This window comes from Pollicipes pollicipes, unplaced genomic scaffold (genome assembly GCF_011947565.3).
Source record: "Pollicipes pollicipes isolate AB1234 unplaced genomic scaffold, Ppol_2.1 Scaffold_4219;HRSCAF=4965_pilon_pilon_pilon, whole genome shotgun sequence".
Taxonomy (NCBI): Eukaryota; Metazoa; Arthropoda; class Thecostraca; order Pollicipedomorpha; family Pollicipedidae; genus Pollicipes; species Pollicipes pollicipes.
Window position 1 is genome coordinate 36,777,669 of NW_023596448.1, and position 20,683 is coordinate 36,798,351.

Consider the following 20,683-nt stretch of genomic DNA (forward strand, 5'->3'; position numbering starts at 1 on the left):
CGCCACCGGCCTCATTCCATGTAAGTATTCCATCAGACCATGATGCAGAATTATGGATAAACGTCTGTCATTCCTCCTTAAGCCGCGCGAAGCCATTTAAAACAACACTGGCCGCATTTACTCCCCAATCCCCATCGATAACTTCGCCACGAAATTCCCACAGACTCAGGAAGCCCCAAGTTGTCACGATTAACAACAGAAGGCAGCACCAGCGCGGCCGGCCGGTTGGCGCCGCCGCCCGCCTGCTCCAACGTGGAGGACCTGAGTCACCTGGAGGGGCCGCTGACCGAGCATGCTGTCATGCGCTGCCTGTACGCTCGCTTTCAACAGCACCAGCTCTACGTGAGTGGTGCTGGCGGGCCAGCGGTGTGACGGTCCATGGGCAAAGTGTATTTGTTTTAGTATAAGGAAGTGCATGTATCAAGTATTTGTGGTGGATGGGGTCCCCTTTATTCATTTTCCGATCTCACCGCAAGTTTGATGTTTTAGCTCTAGGAAGCGTGGGTGGTGGTCCATAAGCTTAGTGCGATGCCGTAATGAATTGTGGACCCGAGTTAACCCCAAGCATACCAACAGCAACCGGAATTTCGTTGCGAGTCATGCAGTTCAAACTCTCATTTGTTTTCACCATAATACTTCTCAGTTTTGGTACAAACCTTCCGAAAAACATGTGACGCAAGTTGTCCGAAGAGCATGGCAAATACATTATTTACGACGGCATGCATCTCGTGTCACAGACCTCAGACTAGTGCCGACAGCCCTTCCCCCCCCCCCTCCCCCTTTGGGACATGCACGTGCTCAAGCGCTTCAGATGTTGTCGTGTTCCAGACGAATGTTGGCTCCATCCTCGTCTCGCTCAATTCATACAAGGAGCGGGGCAATTCCCTGACGCTCAACTCAACGAGGTCGAAGGAGCTGAGCGAGCAGCTGCAGAAGGTGGTGCGGGAGACGGTGCGGCAGCAGACCGAGACCGGCTACCCGCAGGGCATCATCCTGTCAGGTGCTGCTCCACGTAATACGAACAGCGAGCTTAACGAGAGCATCTAGATACCTGCGGCGAGCGCCAGTTTAAAACCACATCGCGCAAGCATGAAGGTCGAAGCAGCGAAATTGTACTGGGCAGTATTATTTGTAATTCGTTAATGCATGGGATGGGCTGGTCAAACCAGGGCGCAGCTCTTATTCTTCCGTAGCGCTTTCGCGGTGCGATTTCGGAGCCGTTCAGTCGGAGTTTTGCTTAAATTGGCCTCGTGGTGGAAGCCATTACGGGGCGAGAACATTTGATGGGTTCGGGGGCGCATCACGTAAGCCTGCCGCAATTGTGTAAAGTACGTTCAATACTGGTGTGCGTCTCGAAGAGCTGTACGGGAAAGTTTGTGCGATGTGAACGCGATAGGAAGTCATAGGCAGGTGCATGTCATGCAGGCAGTTCTCTTTCGGGACGTTCGCAGGTCCGTCACGGGCAGACATTTGTTCTGCCAGTTTTGTTAACCCATGATAAATGCATTGTTGGGGAAGCCTAACAAGTCACAGTCACGATATTAAGAATTTAACACATGCAGGGACAAAGGGGAGCGTCAATCTTGACCAGATGGTTTACTTAAGACACTACATAGGTTAGGTGCTGTTGTCCTCCCCCCCCCCCCATCGTCATCCGCTTTGGCACATGCCCCGTCGCGAGAGGCTTGCAGCATCCAGCAGCCAGCAGAGCAAGAACGTCAGCTGACGCGGCTCTCGCTCCCATCTTAGTCAGCTGACGCGGCTCTTGCTCCCATCTTCGTCAGCTGACGCGGCTCTCACTCCCATCTTAGTCAGCTGGCGCAGCTGTCGCTCCCATCTACGCCAGCTTACGCGGCTCTCGCTCCCATCTAAGTCAGCTGACGCGGCTCTCGCTCCCATCTTAGTCAGCTGACGTGACTCTCGCTCCCATCTAAGTCAGCTGACGCGGCTCTCACTCCCATCTTAGTCAGCTGGCATAGCTCTCGCTCCCATCTAAGTCAGCTTACGCGGCTCTCGCTCCCATCTTAGTCAGCTGGCATAGTTCTCGCTCCCATCTAAGTCAGCTCACGCGGCTCTCACACTCACAGAAGCACCCAAAACAGGATTCACCATGGAATCACTCATTTTCTTTCAGTATGATCTAAGGAAAGCACCCAGGTATGCAAAGGACAGTGCGGGAACACAACAAATTACAGCTTTTCAGTTTCAGTGAGTCAAAAGTACGAAATCGTCTATGTCTTGGCTCCTCTCTGAATGAGGATCGCTACAAACAGTACCTGCAATCATGTGCAACAACGGCGGCCTTACGGACGCAAACAGAGGAAACGGCGGGTCTGAACCGTGCATGTGTCTCCCTGTGCCAACTGCCTACCCGGTGCCCCCCCAGCACCAGTCTCAGCCCTGCGTGCCAGCACCATTCCCCAGCCCTGTGTCCCCCAGCACCAGTCCCAGCCCTACGTTCCCAGCACCAGTCACCAGCCCTACGTTTCCCAGCACTAGTCACCAGCCCGAGGCATGCATGCACGATCGCCTCAACGGCGCACACCACCAGACGCTCGGCTCGCTCGCCTGATGTGCCACCTCGATGCAATCCCCAAATTACAATCGCCACCGCCTCCGCCATCGTCACCACCTGTACAGCCACCACCACCACCATCATCATCATCATCATCATCTATCATCACCAACCATCAACACTGTCATCATCATCTTCATAACCACCCCCACTTTCATCATTGTTGCCACCATCTTCATCATCACCATCCCCACTATCATAGTTGTCCTCGATATAATGCTTTGTGTTGTCGTCATCGTCTTAATAACCTTGATTGCAATAACCATCTTCATGGCCTCACCTCACCTCGCTTCACCTGGCGGCAGGGGCGAGCGGCAGCGGCAAGACCTACACGTCGATGCTGCTGCTGCGCCAGCTGTTCTTGGTGGCCGGCGGTGGCACCGAGACGGACGCCTTCAAGCACCTGGCGGCCGCTTTCACTGTGCTCCGCTCCCTCGGCACGGCCCGCACTGCCTCCAATTCCGAGTCTAGTCGCATTGTGAGCGCCTCTGGAGGAAGAGGGGAGGGGGGACTGCGCTTCACGTGCAGTGTGTGTTTATGTACAATTGGGGGAGGGGGAGGAGGGCTGAATGAGCGATTATGGTTGTGCGGTGTCGATGCGGGTCGGCATTTTGTCAACTGAATTCAAATTAAGCAGCTTTTTAGGTAGCTGTGACGCACAGCAAGATTGACATGCAATCTTGCACGGCTTGCATTTCGAGAGACCAGCTGCCTCGCAATGGTGTAATGCTAGGACCTGGCTTCTTTTGCAAGGCGGGCTCTGTGAGCATTTCTTCGTGATATATGCACTCTTACATCCCTGCTTACTATGATTGCAAGACGTAGTTATCCATATTTAACCGCATTTACTCTGCTAAACGAAGTCAACTGAGCGCACGCCATTGACAACCTTGGCGTTCCAACAGGGTCATTTCATCGAGGTTCAGGTGACTGACGGTGCCCTCTATCGTACAAAAATACACTGCTACTTCCTGGACCAGACACGAGTCGTTCAGCCACTGCCTGGCGAGAAAAACTACCACGTTTTCTATCAGATGTTGGCTGGCTTGTCTACAGAAGAAAGAGGTGAGACAGATTGTGTAGGCTACAAGAGACCACGTTTTCACTGAATCAGAGTGCTATTGGCGCTTAGAAACTCCTGCTGCTGACCAATGGATAAAGATCGTGTCATGCTGGATGCATGCAGGCCGGCATACATGCCTAGACATTGTTACAAGCCAGCAAACTGTTTTTGTACCATGTACGTGCCCACTCTTTCTCATTCATTGGAAGCATCTTCACTCGCTAGCCGATGTCGTTCAGTGTTACCTGTGTTGGTGAGTGTTGACTGGATAACCCTTTCAGCGGTATTGGCTGTCGCCTTCCATGCTTCTGATCCCTTTCTTGAGCTGACTTCCCTTCGTGTTGTTGTTCTTAACGGGGTTGTTAGGAAAAACAGTCTGTGTTTTGGCTTCTCTGCCACCGATGTGAGATTGCATGAGGCGGTAGACTTTTCCTATCAGAGCTGCTATGGAGACCTTAGAGTGGTTAATGGTGTGATTACTAGTAACATCGATATTATCCTTGTCGTCAAGGTCCGATCCTTCTGACGAGACGGCAAAACCTCCAAAATCTGAGGAGAAATGCGTGTTTTGTCTCGGTTTCTTTCACGAAGCGTCACGGCGTCACTGACCTGCGTCCGCAGCTGCGGACGGGGCTAGCTGGCGGCGCCGGTTCAGCCCCGGCCATGCGGCCTGCTTGAGTGTGACGGCGCCCGCTCCTCGCCGGCAGCGCGGCTCCACCTGGAGGGACAGTCGCTGTCCAGCCTGCGCTACCTGCGCCAGGGTGAACGGCGTCAGGACCTCAAAGAGGACGCGCGCCGCTTCCAGGCCTGGAAGTCGTGCCTGGGGGTGCTCGGCATCCCGTTCCTGGACGTGGTGCGCGTGCTGGCCGCCGTGCTTCTGCTAGGCAACATCACCTTCGTCGACGGCGCCGGCATGGAGGTGAGTGAGAGGAAGGTCAGGATGTCTTGTTTGGCGAGGTTCGTGCTGATGTTGACGAGGTCAACTCGGTCTTGGAAGTCGTCGTAAAGGTTATAGTGGCAATGAAAGGGAATGGGTCCTACGTGTGTAAAAAAGCATGCTCATGTCAAGTTCGTGGGGATTTCTCATGCCATCCGGCTAGTGCCCACAAACTCACATGCCAGCTTGAAAATCGGAAAGCATCGGAAGCCAGATAAAAACAGAACGCACCACTCATGCCTGGGCTGAAACCTGGGCAGCTTCCAACGGTCTTGTAACACAACACTCCACTTCAGTTTTTTCAAGCGTCAGCGTGTTTTGAAGCGCGCCACAGCAGCTTCCAGTTGGCGATATTCTGACACGTCCTCCCGTCGGTACAACAGGTGGAGGTGCAAGGTCTGGAGCAGCTCCAGGCCGTGGCTTCGCTGCTGGGCTTCAGTGCCGCCGCTCTGCGTGCCGGCCTCACCACGCGCACGCACAACGTCCGCGGCCAGCTGGTCAGGTCGCTGGGGGACGCCAACGTGTCCAGGTCAGCGTCCGGGTCACGCGCTCATGGGGCTGGGGTCAGCTGAGTCTGAGGTGGGCAACACGGCGGCCGTACGCAGACGTAAAGCACGCCTCGAAGGTCCTTTAGTAATGGCCAAATGAGTATAAGCATCATGGGAACGTAGTGAAATGGGCTGTTATTCGTCGTCTCTTGAAAAAAGGAACAGGAAAACAGTCTGTTCCTCAATGTGAGCTTTTAGATTCGGGAGATGGCCATTTGAAATTAGAATGCCCGCGGGTTCCACGTGAACGTGTTTAATAGCCAAACCCTCCATGGGCTTTCCCTCCGACGTCGCACCCTATCTGATCTCATCTCCCTGTCGATGTCATCTCCTGTCTGACGTCACCGGCCATCTTACGTCACCACCCGCCTGACGTCACCGCCAGTGTGACGTCACAGCCCGTCTGACGTCACCACCCGTCCATCCCCAGCATGACGCGGGACTCGCTGGCCAAGGCGCTCTACTGCCGCACGGTGGCCACGATCGTGCGGCGCGCCAACTCGCTGAAGCGACTCGGCTCGACTTCTGGCACGCTTTGCTCCTCGGACGACTCGCACGTGCACCTGGACGCCCAGTCGGCGCACGCGTCTACCGTCGGCACGGCCGGCAGCCGCGCCAGCAAGAGCATGAGCGTGCTGAACTCGGCCGTGCGCCACGCCACCGACGGCTTCATCGGCATTCTGGATATGTTCGGCTTTGAGGAGCCCAAGGTGCGTGGCGGGCCCTTGGTGAGGATTGGGATGGGGAGGGGAGCAATGTGATTTTTGTTTCTTTTCTGTTCATGCGCCACATAGGGTTAATGTTAAATGTTGCCCGATGTTGAGAGGGGCGGGGCAGCTGCTCCCCCCCCCCCCTAATCCACTGCTCATGTGGCCTTCGGACGTGGGCTGAGGCTTTTTGTGTCGATGAGGTTATTTTGAGTTCCCATGGCTCTCATTGTTTGCGTCATGCCCGTGCGTGCTGCAGAGGACACAAACGTGGGACTGTGAAAGTTGCAGGGCTAAACTTCGAGAACACCAAGGTGGCATGTCACACAGAGCCCGGAGATGTCAGGGTAGATCATTCTTCAACACTTCAATCAATTTTGAACACTAAGGGTGTGATGTGAGGGCCACTGAATGCGAGTTACTGGCGAGAAACCGGTTTTAGCGCATTTGAAGACAACACATTGTGCAAACCATCGCGCCTACGCCGTGCAAATCTGAAATAACATCGTACTGCTGGGCACCGAAAGAGCAGGCCTTTATGTCTATGTTATATTTTTGAGGTACAGGAAATCTCTGGGCGACCTAATTACGCTTCGGGTTCGCAAGGGGCTTTTCAGACCACCCAGGATGTAGCTTGTACCACACAGCTGCATGCGCCCAAGAAGCGGCTACGTGTGAATATACCAAGCTGTAAGTAGAATACACCCTTACAACGTTTTCAGAGATTACAATTGGTAGCATAACCCCGTAAGATCAGTCACTTCAAGCATAACTGAGTTCTTAATTTCGGTTATGCATGCCCGAACGTCGGCACTAGACATTTCTGCATCGCATCTGTCTTTACGGCATCGCGATCATTACTTTCCACCTTAAGGACACCCGGCTTGTGTCGTCATCTAGCCCTGTGCTGAATCTTCAGCTATTACGACAGTCATGTGCAGTAGCGCCCAGGGTTTGCTTCGTCTAGCGGGAGTCAAACACAGGGTCTGCTTCGTCGGCCGAAAGGCAAACACAGGGTCTGCTCCACCAAGCGGGTGTCAAACGCAGGGTCTGCTTCGTCGGGCGAAAGGCAAGCACAGCGTCTGCTCCACCAAGCGGGTGTCAAACGCAGGGTCTGCTTCGTCGGGCGAAAGGCAAACACAGGGTCTGCTCCACCAAGCGGGTGTCAAACGCAGGGTCTGCTTCGCCAGACAGGAGTCAACTGGGCCTCCGGCGTGACAGCCCAAAATCCTCCCAACTAAGCCATCGCGCTCCTCGGCAGCCGTCGAGACTGGAGCACCTGTGCATCAACCTGTGCTCGGAGACGATGCAGCACTTCTACAACACGCACATCTTCAAGTCGAGCCTGGAGTCGTGTCGCGAGGAGGGCATCACGTGCGAGGTGGAGGTGGAGTACGTCGACAATGTACCCTGCATCGACCTCATCAGCTCGCTGGTACGGGCTTTGTGCTGTGCGTGTGCAAACCAGCACGTGTCAATCGCGTCTGGGGGCCCGGATTTGTTTTTGTGATGTTTTCTTGTTAAGTGCATCAGAATCTGACTGGTGCTCATTAGAGCGCATGCTTGGAGTTCTTGATATTGTTGTGTATTGCTAGTTAGGTGGTGTGAGCAACTGGGTTAGTTTCACGCCATGTTTGATTTTCGTGCTCAACTGGCCCAGGCTGGAAGTTAAATGAAATTGGCTTTAGTTGAGCGATTTTCGAGTTTATCTCATTCAGCCTACCTAGTTAGAAAACGGTTTTGGGCCAGTACTGTTGAAGCTACCGCTTGGTGTATACAAGTGTTTATGTTTTCGCATTTATGTCTCCCGTAGACACGTGCTTTGCTGTTGGCTCCTTCCCGGCAGCGCACCTGGTAAGCTCAAACCGATGCCCGTCTGACCGTGCCCCCCCCCCCCCCCTCCGGCAGCGGACCGGCCTGCTCTCCATGATGGACGTGGAGTGCGGCGTTCGCGGCTCGGCGGACACCTACCTGCAGAAGGTGCGGCTGGCGCACCGCAGCAACGCCCGCCTGTGCGAGCCGCCGGCCGGGCAGGCGCTCTCGTTCGCCGTGCAGCATTACGCCGGCAAGGTGGCCTACTCGGCGGCCGACTTCCTTGGTGAGCTTCAGCACGAGTGGTGCTGGTTTAAACGACACGTCGCCGCACACTCACGGCGAGTGCTCGTCGCACGTTCGTCGCACGCGAGTTCGCACGCGAGTTCGCAGTGAAAATCTGCGTGTGCGCGTGTGCACGTGTGCGCGTAGATGAGCTATGGACGCTGGTTTTCTAAGATGCAGATATAAAGATCTTGGAGCGAACGGCGATCTTGCGTGCTCGCTGTCACATCTGCAAACCGGATTCCACCCCCATGCGCTGTGTCCGTCGATGCAACTGCTTGGACAAATTGGCACGAGCTCGACCACAATATTATTTCGCGGCTTTGGGTAATCTCACTGAGCACCCCTACCAGGTACGCACAGCCCTCAGCACCACCCTGTCCTCCGCAGACACGAACCGCGACTGCATGCCGGACGACCTCGTGTCCGTGTTCCACAAGCAGCACTGCAGCTTCGGCTTCGCCAGCCACCTGTTTGGCACGGAGCTGAAAGTGCTGTACAGCCAGGAGGCGGTGCCGCGGGGCGTCAGCTTCCGCATCAGCCCCACGTCCAACGCCGACCTGTGAGTGGAGACGACAGCACTGGCTGCTGGGCAGTGCTGATGTCGGCCTGAGGAAAACTATGGGTTAGGCGCGTGTGTGTATGGCCTTCGGGTATACATGCTGTGGTTATTAGTCATGCAGGTGTCATATGACACACGGAAGCGCATCCGCAAATGTATATATATATATATATATATATATATATATATATATATATATATATAAACACGAAACGTTAAGTACACTGGTGCAATATGCGTCCAGCTGCAGCTGCATACTGCTAAACTAGTCACATTGGCGAAACTAGACGAAGTTAGTAACATCAACGCCGAAAAGCTGGAGTCACTAAAATGACAATTTGTGTGAGTCTTGGCCTTAACATGTTTTTTGTTGTAAAAAGCCCGACTTATGATTGATGAGTTTGTCATACTCACCAGACATCGCTAACTTGAGACCTTAATAGGCCTTACAAAATTTTCTTTCCGTATCTTCCCATGCTGTTTACCCAGTTTCATATCAACATTCGCCCCACGAGCACAACTTTGTCACCAACACCAAAACCGCACAGCGCAATTACATCGTGCTGACCGCTGCTCCCGCATCGGACAGCCAAAACGGCGACGAGCCGGTGTCGACGCTGACACAGGACTTCCACACGAGGCTGGACAACCTACTGAGGACGCTGGTGCACGCCAAGCCGCACTTCGTCCGCTGCGTGAAGGCCAACGACGCCGAGGAGCCGATGACGTTCCAGCGGCCGACGGTGATGCGGCAGATCCGCGCGCTTCAGCTGCTCGAGACGGTCAACCTGATGGCTACTGGTGAGCGGGGACGAGAGGGAGTTCGAGTCTGTCGGCTGTGTGTGTGTGGGGGGGGGGGGGGGGCGGTGGTCTGGTGAGCTATCGCTGAGAAAGCCGGATGTGAGAGAAAAGGGAACGGTAATGACGGACGCACGCTGACGGTGCGTGTATGCGGTTGCATGTTTGGGGACACTGGCGTCAGCGCTAGTGAGCGCAGGGATGCTCCATCGATTACTGATCAAGCAAAGCTAGCCACACCGACAGGAATCATCTTCGATGCGAGAACGTCCCAAATGTGGGTGGGAAGCACAACCTTTCTTATCCTCTCGACTTCCATGTAACCTGCTACAGTTCCCCGTAACATCACGTAGGATTAGCATTAAACATCCCTGACGACTGGGGAGCACGGCCGAAGTAGCCCTGAGGGCCGCTCTCTGACACTCCTTTCTCTCGCGCAGGCTACCCTCACAGGATGCGGTTCCGCGCGTTCAACACGCGCTACCGGCTGCTGTCGCGGCCGTCACTGCTGCACCGCACCGAGGAAAAGGCCGTGGAGGATTGCCGGGCGATCCTGGCCAAGTTCCAGGCGATGCTGGCGGCGGACGCTGTCGGTGTCGAAAGTGCGGGTGACGGCTGGGCGCTGGGGAAGCGGCACATCTTCCTCACGTGAGTGGTGGGGCAGGGAGGCTGCTGGCAGAGTTCGGGATGAGGGACCCTCTGCGACCGTCAGCCTCATAATCTGATCCATCTGAACTGATCTTTGTGGAACTGTCTACAGTTCTTTGACATGGCTGCTGTGATTTGGTTGGCCTGAATATGCTGCAGTTTCCCTGAGATAATCATTCTGTGAAATCCTGACCCGGCCCTGCTGCAGCTTCTTCTCAAGCCCTGTTGTAGCTCACTGACCTGAATGTGTTATGCTGTCTAATCGGAACCTGCTAGAGTTGCTTTACCTGGGCTGCTGCAGTTACCTGATTTGACCCTGCTGGAGCCCCTTGAGTTGATCCTGACGCAGCTCTTTACCTGACCACGCTGCACTGCCTAACCCTGACCGTCCGCATCTCGAGAACCAGCTACATCTGAGCCCGCTGCGTTTCGCTGACCTGGCACGACCGCCCGTCCTCAGAGAGGGCACGCGGCAGCGGCTGGAGCAGCTGCGCGAACAGATCCGTCTGTGCGCCGCCGTGCTGGTGCAGAGCGTGTGGCGCGGCTGGCGCGTGCGCCGCCGTTGGCCGCAGATGCGCCGCAACATGGAGCATCGGCAGCGTAACAAGAGCGGCCCGACCAGGCCGCGGCCGCAGCCAATCACAGGTCAGTGATGAATATCTCCGCCCACTTGGCATTTGAGGGATGGGAGAGAGATAAAGCGGGTCGCCTACGAGGCTGATTACGGGAGCATGCAACGGCTGAGTTAGCGATGCCATCTAGCGGCAAAAAAGTCGGATGAAGATTGGAAAGGTTTCTGCGGTGCAGGTTTTACCTCGCACAAAAGAGCTGAGGAAGGGAGACAGAAGACCACAAACGAGTCAGTGCTGGACTGATGACGCTGCAAAGCTGGGAGCATGGGGCCGCCGCCAGTGTTGGGGCGTTCATCAAGCTTTTAACAGCAAAATATGTGGATTTGAGAGCTCTGTGTATGACGGTTGTTCCGCCATTGGAAACTGTGACGTCGTGTAGTCGCATGGCGCGCACTCATTGACTCTTCCAGGCTATTTGAGCGTTTGTGTATTTACCTATATAATATAATAATATTGGCTTCTCATGCTTGGCCCAGGCCTTGAGCCTTGAGTAGAGCCCATATATTTTTATATCGACCGATCTCCTGGGGTTCCGGTACTTCGTAGGGAGCCATTTCAACCTGTGTTCAAAAGGTCTCTGATATGCTGGATATGTTTTGGCCAGTGTCGTGTGTAGTACATCGACTCAAAATGTGGTCTGGCTACACAGTGAAATTATGCCGACCTTTGACGACTAATTTTGTGTCTGACCTGCCCTGACACAGCCCGATACCAATCACTTGGTGTAAAAATATTTTCGAGCCTATGGCACATCATATCTCTTCACGAAGACTCAAACATACCACGCTGGTGACTTCGGAACTGACCATGTGTCTTAAATCTGCTTTCATTCCAGATGATATCCTGATGCTCTTACTACATGCACCATCTGACTTAACGGCTCTACCGTCATTATATTGAGCTTTGCGCCCAGCTTTTCTCCCGACCAGCTTTTCTCTTTCTTTCTCCCGGCTTAACTCTACACTGCTCCGAACTCCCAACCCAATAGTTGTGTCGGCTTCGAGCTAACCCTTTCACAGCTGACTCACGCTTGTCGCAGCCAAATCTGATGTCTTGCCCCGGCCTGACGCAAGGGCATTCCACCTGACGCGAGGGTTCCTCCATTTTCGTTCCTGCAGGGAGGAGGAGTCTCAAACAATTGTAAAATTTGCCATCTCACCCACGATCTTTGCATGAAAATAATCCTCTCAACACACCTCCGTTCCCAAATCATCAGGCAGTGGCCCCATCCATGACATGGCCTCTGACCGTTGACTTCTGACCTGTGGCCGCAGGCACGCCGCCGCCGGACGTGCCGGAGCGGTGCGAGCCGCTGGCCGTGCAGCAGACGTGCTCCCTGTTCGGCCTGGACCTGGAGCGGCCGCCGCCGCTGCCGCCGGCCAGGGCCTACACCGTCAACGGCAACCGCAAGTTGGGCTACCCGCAGGAGCGGCTCATGCTGCTCAACTTCCCAGGTGAGAGGTGGCAGAGCACGCCATCACCCAGCCGTGTGAGGGCTTACAGATCGCACGGTCACCTGGCCGGATGAGAGGTGACAGAGCACCCGATCACCTGGCCGGGTGAGAGGTGACAGAGCACGCGGTGACCTGGCCGGGCGAGAGGTGGCGCGCGGCACGATCACGCACCCTAGTGAAAGGTGACCGACCACGCGATCACTGGCTTATTCACCTGGCGTGAGGTGTTGACGCAAGTGCTCCAGTGGCGCCTCTCGTCTCCAACATCAATACGGTCTGTGCGTGTGCGGCGTGTGACACTCCCCGTGCCAGGCTCGTGGCGTGTGACACCCCCGTGTCAGGCTCGCGGCGTTTGACACTCCTCGTGTCAGGCTTGCGGAGAGTAGCACCTGTCGTGTCAGGCTCTCCACCACCCTCGATCATGCCCTCAGACGACGACGGCGGGGAGGTGACGCTGCTGAAAGGCGACACGGTGCTGGTGGTGGGGGCGTCCTCTCGGCGCGGACACCTCCTGGTTGAGTGCGCGGGCCAGACCGTCCACGTGCCGCACCAGTACATGGAGCTGAAGTCGCCGACCAGGCCGACCGGCAAGCTGTGACCTGTCGAAGAGCTCTCTGAAGTGCTGGTTGACCCCGTCGTGGGCCGCGCTGCCGGTCGGTCAGTCGGTGCGGGGCGCGCGCAGAGCTTCACGTGTCAGCTGTGGTGGTCGCAGGTGCTGTGACACATATGGTGCACTGCGATGCTGGCTGGTCAGTGCGATGGACTCTTGTAGGGTTTTTTAGAGACAGAGAGAGAGGGGAGGGAGGTGCGGAGGCGCGGAGGCAGCGGGCTGGCCACCGACTCGCTGCTGTGGCGAGGTGGCAGGACTGCGTGTGACTACCTTTGCGTCTGGGGACGTTCTCTCGACCTCAGCGGCGAAAACAGCAGGGCTGCGGTGCTGCTGCGCTCTCATTCGCTGCTGATGTAGCTGATGTACAGCTCTTTCATGTGCCATTTCCGTCGGACGTGTGGGATGATGGATCCTTGCGCGACGCGAGCCGTAAAGTGCCATGCGGTCATATGCTGTGAGACTGACCGTTGTGAGCTGCGATTGTTGCAATATTCATGTGCTAGGTGTTGCCGCGATGCCTTGGTGAGAGATGCTCGCATCTTGACGCGAGATTTGACTACATTGAAAAGTGTAGGAGTTGCATGTTTCTTGGCCTTGTTTCTTTTGGTGGTCAACGTCTTGCATGCACCAGCAGGATTCGTGGTTTTGTGCTAGGATTTCCCTCATAGCTGTTCTCCTTTGAATGGATGACTCAACCTCAGGATATTCTTTAAATGATCTGATGTACTGTTGTTATGGCGGCGATGTTTCATCCGTTGGCCACGCTGATTCACATGGATGTCACTTGTTCTCCATTCGTCATTGGTAGTTCAAATGACTGTCAGTGGTTCGAATGCCACTAGCTGTTAATATTGACCCTCATTGTAAGAAAAAAAGAGCGCTGCGCATTTACTCGACGTGTCCGTATTTCGCAAAGCGCCTGGAAACCTTTGCTTTCATCCAGTTTGCAAAAGCGTCGTATGAGCCTATTAGGCTATAGCGCCTAAAGCAAGCTACATTGAGCTATCTACCTGGAGCTCCCACCTTACAATTGTTAGCGAGCTGAACTAGTGCCAACTTGGAAAGTTTAACGATTTCATTCAGGCCATGGCGTGTGATGTATTCTCAGTGTGGATGTAAACATGTTCGTTTTTGCCAGGGCCTGCCACAAGAATGAAGTGCCAAGCTGATTGGCGCTGTGATTTGTGTCCAATATCGTTTGGGTTAATGCCGTTGCGAGAACATGTGACAATAGACCACCCAAAGTAGGTGGACCAATACTCGGCATGAATTATATGTGACTGTGTGTGTGTACGTCTGCAAACGCGGCATCGAGGTACCCTCTCGGAAGAGGAGCGGTGCGCCAGTGTTGCTCAAAGACTTGCCTTGACGTCTGATCATGCACGCATTTAGATTCGTGATCGTCAATGGATTGTCCTCCCAGTTGCCCAGGTGAATTCGTAACCGACGGTGCCATGCCGCGTGGGTAAGAGACGAGGTGCGTTCAGACAATCATGTGATTAACGATGATGCGGAGATTATCAATATAAGTTTTTATAGATAGGGATGACCATTGGCGAGTGCAGACGTAATGTGTGCTATTACGCATTGCTACGCCGTGGAACGATGTTGTGAATGTCCAAAGTGGGTCCGGTGGGGATAGCTCACACGTAGAAAGAAATGTGCTGGAACAGCTGTCTGGGAACGGCGTTTAACCTATGGTCTTCGACGTTGGCGATGACTTAAGGAGCTTATAGTTTTTAGCACATGACATGTACCATGACTTCAGCTTGATTGTAAGCAACCATCGGAGGCGACGTAGCTGAGAATCGTAGCCCTATCGCACAAGCACCACGGAAATTATTAATGTTTCTTCAACCTTTCATCTGCGGCAGAAACGGTTTATGCGGGTCAGCTGACGTACAGATAACAACCGTCGAGCTACCGTACCTGATATTTCATTAATCAATGCGCCACAGATATACAGATCACCGTTGACAAAATCATGACATTGCTTTTGTCGGATAGACGTCTTAGACTGTCCAACTCAAATAAGTGTCCAAACGTCGCGATTACCTCACTAGCCATCGATCTAATTACGCGTTGCAGATGCGCGAGCTCTTTGCCATGAAATAAACTCACTCAAAACATCAGAGAATAAGTTGATGTAAATATGCTGTAATCCAAACAATTACAGCGCCGTGCTGACAGGCACGCTGGGTGATTTCCGACGCCTTTACAAAAGTAACTGAGGTTCAATCGGCCAGCTGAAAAAAGTGTTCCACACACCTCACCACAAACAGTGGTCAGCAGTTTGTTCTCAGTTTCTCTTCCATCAGCAACCTCTTAAGCAGCTTCGTTCCGGCTCCGATGTGGCCAAGTGAGCTGTTGACACGGTAGAGCATTTCGGGATCCGCCTCAGCCACGCGCCCCATTGTCTCGCAGCCCTCGCCCGCCGCAATCGCCCGGTTGATCCGCTTCAAGCTCTTGTTGACGCTGATGCTGATGTCTTGAAGCTCTTGCATGGTTCGCTCAACGTCGTCCTCTGCACTTTCCTCCGGCGTGGAATATGTGAAGGTATCTGCTTTGCCGCACGGATCTTTCTTCACACCCTTGCAGCGGATCTGACTGCCTTGTCTTCCTTCCCATGGATTAACTCGGTCCAGCGAAGGTGAGCACATCAGTTCCCGAAATCTCTCTTTTCCCTTCGAGCATGCTGTTTGAATCTCTCCGCAGCGTTGTTGAGGCTTTGATGACCTACAGCGTTCCTCAACGTTTGTCATTTTTGCCGGAGGCCTGCAACGAGCTGATGCTGACCTTTGTGGTACTTTTGAAAGAACAGGCGATATCAGACTTTCCAACTCTTTGCATTTCCTGTACGGGGCGAGAAGTTTAGGCTTCATTCCCTCCTCAAACTCCATCACCTGAGCCAATACCTTAGCAATTTCAGAATTTGCGTTCTTTTCTACCCCACGTAAGCCGCGCTCTAAACTACGAAATGTGTTGTCCATGCGATTTTTAACTTTTGTGATGGCTTGATGGAAGTCCAGTTGTGAGCTACTTTTTCCATTTGGACAAGCACGCCTTCGGTTGTTTGGTTTGTTGCAGGCGTTTATCTTGTTCTTGTTCTTTTCGCAATTATCCCAAAATGTTTCTTTTTTGGGATTAACTCTGCTAACACAGTCCGGCCTCGGCTGAGTCTTATCTCTGCATACGCAGTTCATGGTCACCGCTAAAGCGAACAATGTATACTCAAACAACAGTCCTCGATTTTTTTCAAATTTACCCTTCCAGGTACGATATGCTGCCTATCAAAGAAGATATACAGCATCAAATAATTTTGCAGTAAAACTCAAAAAACACAAAAAGCTCAATAGCCCCTACCATCGATGTCGCAAAACCCAAAGGAACCCTTAAGTAATGTCATTTTCATGTCACAAAATATTCGAAACTGATCTGAACGCGTGGAAATACATAAAGAGCACCTCTTGTGGAATAAATCATGAACAATGGTTGCAAATCTCTGCAAACAGAAAATGCTCGTCAAACATTTCCACGTGAATCGCTCAAGACTTATTGTTGGGATTTTCTGATAGCTGGCATGTAATCGAAAACCTGGATTGTTCACAAGGGGCATTGGATAAAGTAAAATTGCTTCAATCGCTCGTTTGCTTTAAATCGCTTGTGCTTAAATTCTAAGAGCCCCCGTCAGAATACATGGTCGACCCAATGAGTTATGGGACCGAGGCCTGGGTGTTCTGAGCCAGGAGACCGTTGGAGCAACGAATACATCGATCCCGAGACAAGTAAGTTCATTCATATCAATGACATGAATACGTCACTCGGGTAGGTATTTGGAAGCGTTTGTGTTTGAGGCATTGTTTGAAAGCAAATTTGTGCTCGAGGCCAAGGTCAACAATGCTCGCCTGTGTCTTATAGAAGGCTAAAGCACTTCCAAATGTTTGCTACCAGAAAAAAACTTAATTTAAGTTGCATAATCCATTACTACACAAGCTTCATGAGAACGGCAAAAATCCCTCCAACGAAACAAGCATACGCACGCGAAATCAACAAAAACCTAAGCATGCAAATCAAAACTAGCCTCCCTCAAAACCCACAATAGCATATGCATGTAATTATTTCATCGGATATACATATACCTTGTTTGGCCAAATATAACAATGCTTCGTATCAGTGTGCAATATTTAAACCTGCACAACATCACGCATTGCAACGTGTCATATAACTGACGTGATCTAAGCCCTACCATCAATTCTAGAATTCGACGATGCCTACAATTTCGCTGCCCATATTATTTCAAGATACCTAAGTCTACCAAACAGTGCTATTCAATCAACACTACTATACTTTTGCCACTGCTTCTCGTTTCGGGTACACTCACCACGAGCTACATCTCTGTGAGTTTGGCATGCTGTGGCGAACTGTACTTTCGTAAATTATCTATGTCCTTAACAGCATAACTCATAACAGCATTTCTGTAATGGAATTAATCTTTGCTGAAATGCCGCTTTTTCCAGTGAGAGCCTAGGCACGTTATCCACAATGTTTAATACTTTTTCATCCACTGCACGCATTCTGCCTGTTTGATAAGCTTTATTCCATTCAACTGTCATGAATGAGTTTTAGACTTTCAGGCGAAATTTGTCAGCATAATTACTCACAATATCTTAACGATTTCTACACTGCTCTGCACACAGGATTTCTTATTTTCCCCAAATATTGCATAATGATAAGGACAAAATTTGCTACCTTTGAACAAGATTGCCGACATGAGATCGCAAACGCAATCATTTTTCAATTGGAATCTGACACAAGTTCACTGTTAACTGATTACTGCTGGTTTTACACGGCCCAAAAAAAGTCATCTTAGACAGCTGCATTATGACAGACGGTGTAGATGTCAGCAACCGTCCATACAATTGCAGTGATGCTACAATTGTGACAGTCTAACTATAGTAATGGAATCCTTGATACCTATGCACTTCTAATTGCTGCGAGATACAAAGGAACAGCTCGCCCCCTTCCGGCAGGCGAGTTAGTGCGAGAGGAGTACGACCGTCGCGTGGAGGACGTCGGTGGCGAGCAGTACGAGTACGAGCGCGCAATCGTCACCCGCGAGAAGCCAGACGACATGACGTCACGGCGCCGGGGCTGCCCGCGGGCCCGGCGCGACCCGTGCGGTGGCAAGAGCAGCGGCGGCTTCGGTCGCTACGGCACCGGGGCCGACTGCGGCGGGGGACAGGCCTACCGCAGCCCCTGCGACGGCGACCAGGAGGAGCAGTACATTCCGGCCGAGCGGATTGCCAAGGCGGACGAGAGACTGGACGCGCTGGCCAGCCAGCTGAAGGAGTCGTACACCAGTCTCAATGAAGGGTTGTGCAAGGTGCAGAAGTGCATGACCGAGGGCTTCGCGACGATCACAGGCAAGATGAAGGAAATAGAGAAAAGCACAGACAAGACGATGCAGGGGATTGATGATCAGATTCGAACGGCAGAAGAAGAGCTGAATAAAAATGTTCGGCTGCTCAACAATGACATTGCCGAGACTCAGGAGACGTTTTGCAGGAATCTGGACAAAGCGAGAAGAGACATGGAGAAGATGGAGAAACACTTTCGTCGAGAAATATGCGAGATTCTGCGTGATATGAAAGCTGACGCCTGTTCGTAACTGACATATTTTGTCTTGGTTTATACCGTCCTTTTGCATTTTGCCTCACTGAACATTTAAGCAGCTTTATTTCCGGCATTTGTGCTCACCTTGCGGACCTTACGATACGTGCCAAACCCTATAAAAATATCTTACGGTTGATTTGAACATATCTATTTTTCTGATATCTCGAGTCATTTGTCCGCGTGGGATACGGCAAGTCGACAATATCCGGACAAATGTAGCACCTGCAACTTGGAGTGTTGCGGAACATCTCATTGCGTCCGTGACATGCCTCTCGAAGCATTTCGCAGCCGTGAATAAGTCTATCTGTGTGGTGGTGCTGCAGAAGCTGGCTTTAATGTAAAATTGCCCTAATATAGAGAACAAGATAATCCATTCTAAGTTTTGGCATATTTCTGTGAGGCACAGGGCGGCTTTGGTGAAATGCGTTATTTCTTTCATTGCTTTTTGGCACGCTAAAACATTCAGCGACGACGAATGACGGGTACAAAGGGAGAAAGTCTGTGGTGTGCCCCCAAACCAGTGAAAACAGTGTTGTTGTCTCTTTAGACCACCTTTTTTGTAAATGGTGCGGTGTCCCCGTCTTGGCCCTTTCCAGGCCTGATGTGAAATGACAATAGCAATTTCACGAAGGATTACGGTGAAAATTTTCAGTGCTTATTTTCAAACCGCACATCTTGTATCAACGATTTTCGGCCAGAAATGTTTCGCAGAGATCTTAAAACATGTTAGTAAAAACGCATGGTATCACAACATTGTAGTTAGTTGGCTGTAAGCAAGATCATGCTTTTATAAACAGTTAAGACGCCAGATTTCTTCCTACCGAAACTTTGGAAAACTTACTAAAAATATTCGATGGCATCTATGACGTAGACGTAACAAAACAAACTCTTGTATCCTTGCAGCACTGCTGTTTAGGGGCATGCAGAGCTTAGCTACAGATCTCAGAAAACTTGCTTAGTGTACTTATATAGCTTACAGGGCTTGCACACCTCAACCCGATCCAAGATAAATGATCCTTGGCAGAAATGATCCATCAAGCCTGCCTTGCCCTTCTTCAACCGAGGTAAACAGTGATCGGGCAGGCGGGATCCAATGCTCTCGACTAATGTACATTGCTGATTGCCAGGCCAAGTATTTTCTGGGAAGTTGGGAAACTAAAGGCATGGGCTGAGGAAATGTCTATAAAGGTTCTTGTTTAATATGATACGTTCATTCTTGGTTGGATACGCGTGGTTGAACTACTGCGTGTCAATAAAATTGCTTGAAAGTAATCTTTTCTTTCTCAGAATGTTTAGTGCATGCTAACATTTCATGGTAACGTTCAGTTTTTTTTTTTAAACAACTTTTCAGTGTATCAGTGCATAGTGAAATCGGCTAATGACTGAAAAAGTCACTTCGGGATGCAACGATGTCGGCACTAGATGGAGCAGCTCATTCGCTTTGTTTGCCAATGGGCTGCTCCATGGTATCCGCGTTTATCGTAGACATGTCGGACGTCATTCGATGAATCAAACTCACCGAAGATCGTCTGATGTGACTTCGCCGGACGGACTTTGTTTAACTTCTCCAGACTGGGATACCATGGAACTTTAACTATCTCGAAAACGAAACACGCTACAGCCAATCGGAACACAGCATGCTATAGCCCATGTAAAATTGCATTGGGTTAGTGCCGATAAACAGGGATATAAATTGCGTTTTTAATAAGTTAATCTAAGCTAAGCCTCTTTCATTTTCAGATCTGTAAGCGATATTCCAATGGCGAAAGCAGTGTCGTGTTACCTAGCGGCACACTGAACCCTGCAACAAGAACGACACATCCCATATCATGCCAATTCCTTACCTAAAATGGATTAAACGAAACTAATCAAATGAAAGGTATCACTGAATGGTCGCTGAAATGCTCAATGAAGATACAAACTCCCTTAAAAGATTCCTTAAAGATGTGTTCAACGCGCGCTCGGGTGGTTACCCGAGAACTCCCCGAAGGTTTTTCCAGAATGGTTTCCGAACAGCGCGGCGTAGCCGCGCCAAATTTTGCATAGCTGTAGACAACTGAATAGCGGATCGTTTGACTGAACCCAAGAAGAAATCAAGAAAAGAACCCAAGCGTGGCGGGTTTAATAAAAAGCACAGGGATCCCAGTTCGACGCATTTGGGCCATGGCGAAAACGGGCAGAGGGACCCTGTCCGATGTTAGTTCCTGACTGACACGAGGCTCTTCCATTGAGGCGCCTGTCCAGAAGGAGGGGGGGGGGGGGGGAGGGGCTCCGGTCCAGCACAAACGAGATACCGTGATGTCCGGCATGTCCGGATGTCCAGTCCGCCGGATGTGTACCGCGGCGAACCGAGCGAAACGATTCAAGGGCCTCCGGCTC

At 51.9% G+C, this 20,683-nt stretch overlaps 2 protein-coding genes across 2 annotated transcripts in view; both read left to right on the plus strand.

The window, feature by feature from the left end:
* The window catches only part of LOC119095596 (myosin-I heavy chain), a 42,198-nt gene extending 27,798 nt beyond the window's left edge, over window positions 1–14,400 (plus strand). Inside the window, exons 3-17 of the mRNA XM_037218455.1 lie at window positions 207–342; window positions 829–1,000; window positions 2,881–3,053; window positions 3,481–3,640; window positions 4,346–4,557; window positions 4,959–5,104; window positions 5,554–5,833; window positions 7,092–7,265; window positions 7,739–7,928; window positions 8,318–8,489; window positions 9,079–9,290; window positions 9,728–9,935; window positions 10,396–10,580; window positions 11,842–12,021; window positions 12,453–14,400. Of these exons, the coding sequence (XP_037074350.1) occupies window positions 207–342; window positions 829–1,000; window positions 2,881–3,053; window positions 3,481–3,640; window positions 4,346–4,557; window positions 4,959–5,104; window positions 5,554–5,833; window positions 7,092–7,265; window positions 7,739–7,928; window positions 8,318–8,489; window positions 9,079–9,290; window positions 9,728–9,935; window positions 10,396–10,580; window positions 11,842–12,021; window positions 12,453–12,619 (2,767 nt within the window). The 3' untranslated portion in view covers window positions 12,620–14,400. The remainder of the gene's footprint in view (window positions 1–206; window positions 343–828; window positions 1,001–2,880; window positions 3,054–3,480; window positions 3,641–4,345; window positions 4,558–4,958; window positions 5,105–5,553; window positions 5,834–7,091; window positions 7,266–7,738; window positions 7,929–8,317; window positions 8,490–9,078; window positions 9,291–9,727; window positions 9,936–10,395; window positions 10,581–11,841; window positions 12,022–12,452) is intronic.
* A 1,824-nt stretch (window positions 14,401–16,224) lies between these two features.
* LOC119094862 (uncharacterized) lies at window positions 16,225–18,683 on the plus strand. Its single transcript, XM_037217777.1, has 2 exons — window positions 16,225–16,416; window positions 17,662–18,683. Exons 1-2 carry the CDS (start codon window positions 16,347–16,349, stop codon window positions 18,297–18,299), a joined length of 708 nt encoding a protein of 235 aa, XP_037073672.1. The 5' UTR covers window positions 16,225–16,346; the 3' UTR covers window positions 18,300–18,683.
* The last annotated feature ends 2,000 nt before the right edge of the window (window positions 18,684–20,683 follow it).

Excerpts from the sequence above, each read along its gene's own strand:
- LOC119094862 (XM_037217777.1), top strand. The coding sequence starts at position 16,347 with ATGGGACCGAGGCCTGGGTGTTCTGAGCCAGGAGACCGTTGGAGCAAC. Across the intron at positions 16,417-17,661 it reads ATACATCGATCCCGAGACAA|GCGAGTTAGTGCGAGAGGAG; the intron begins GTAAGTTCATTC and ends CCCTTCCGGCAG.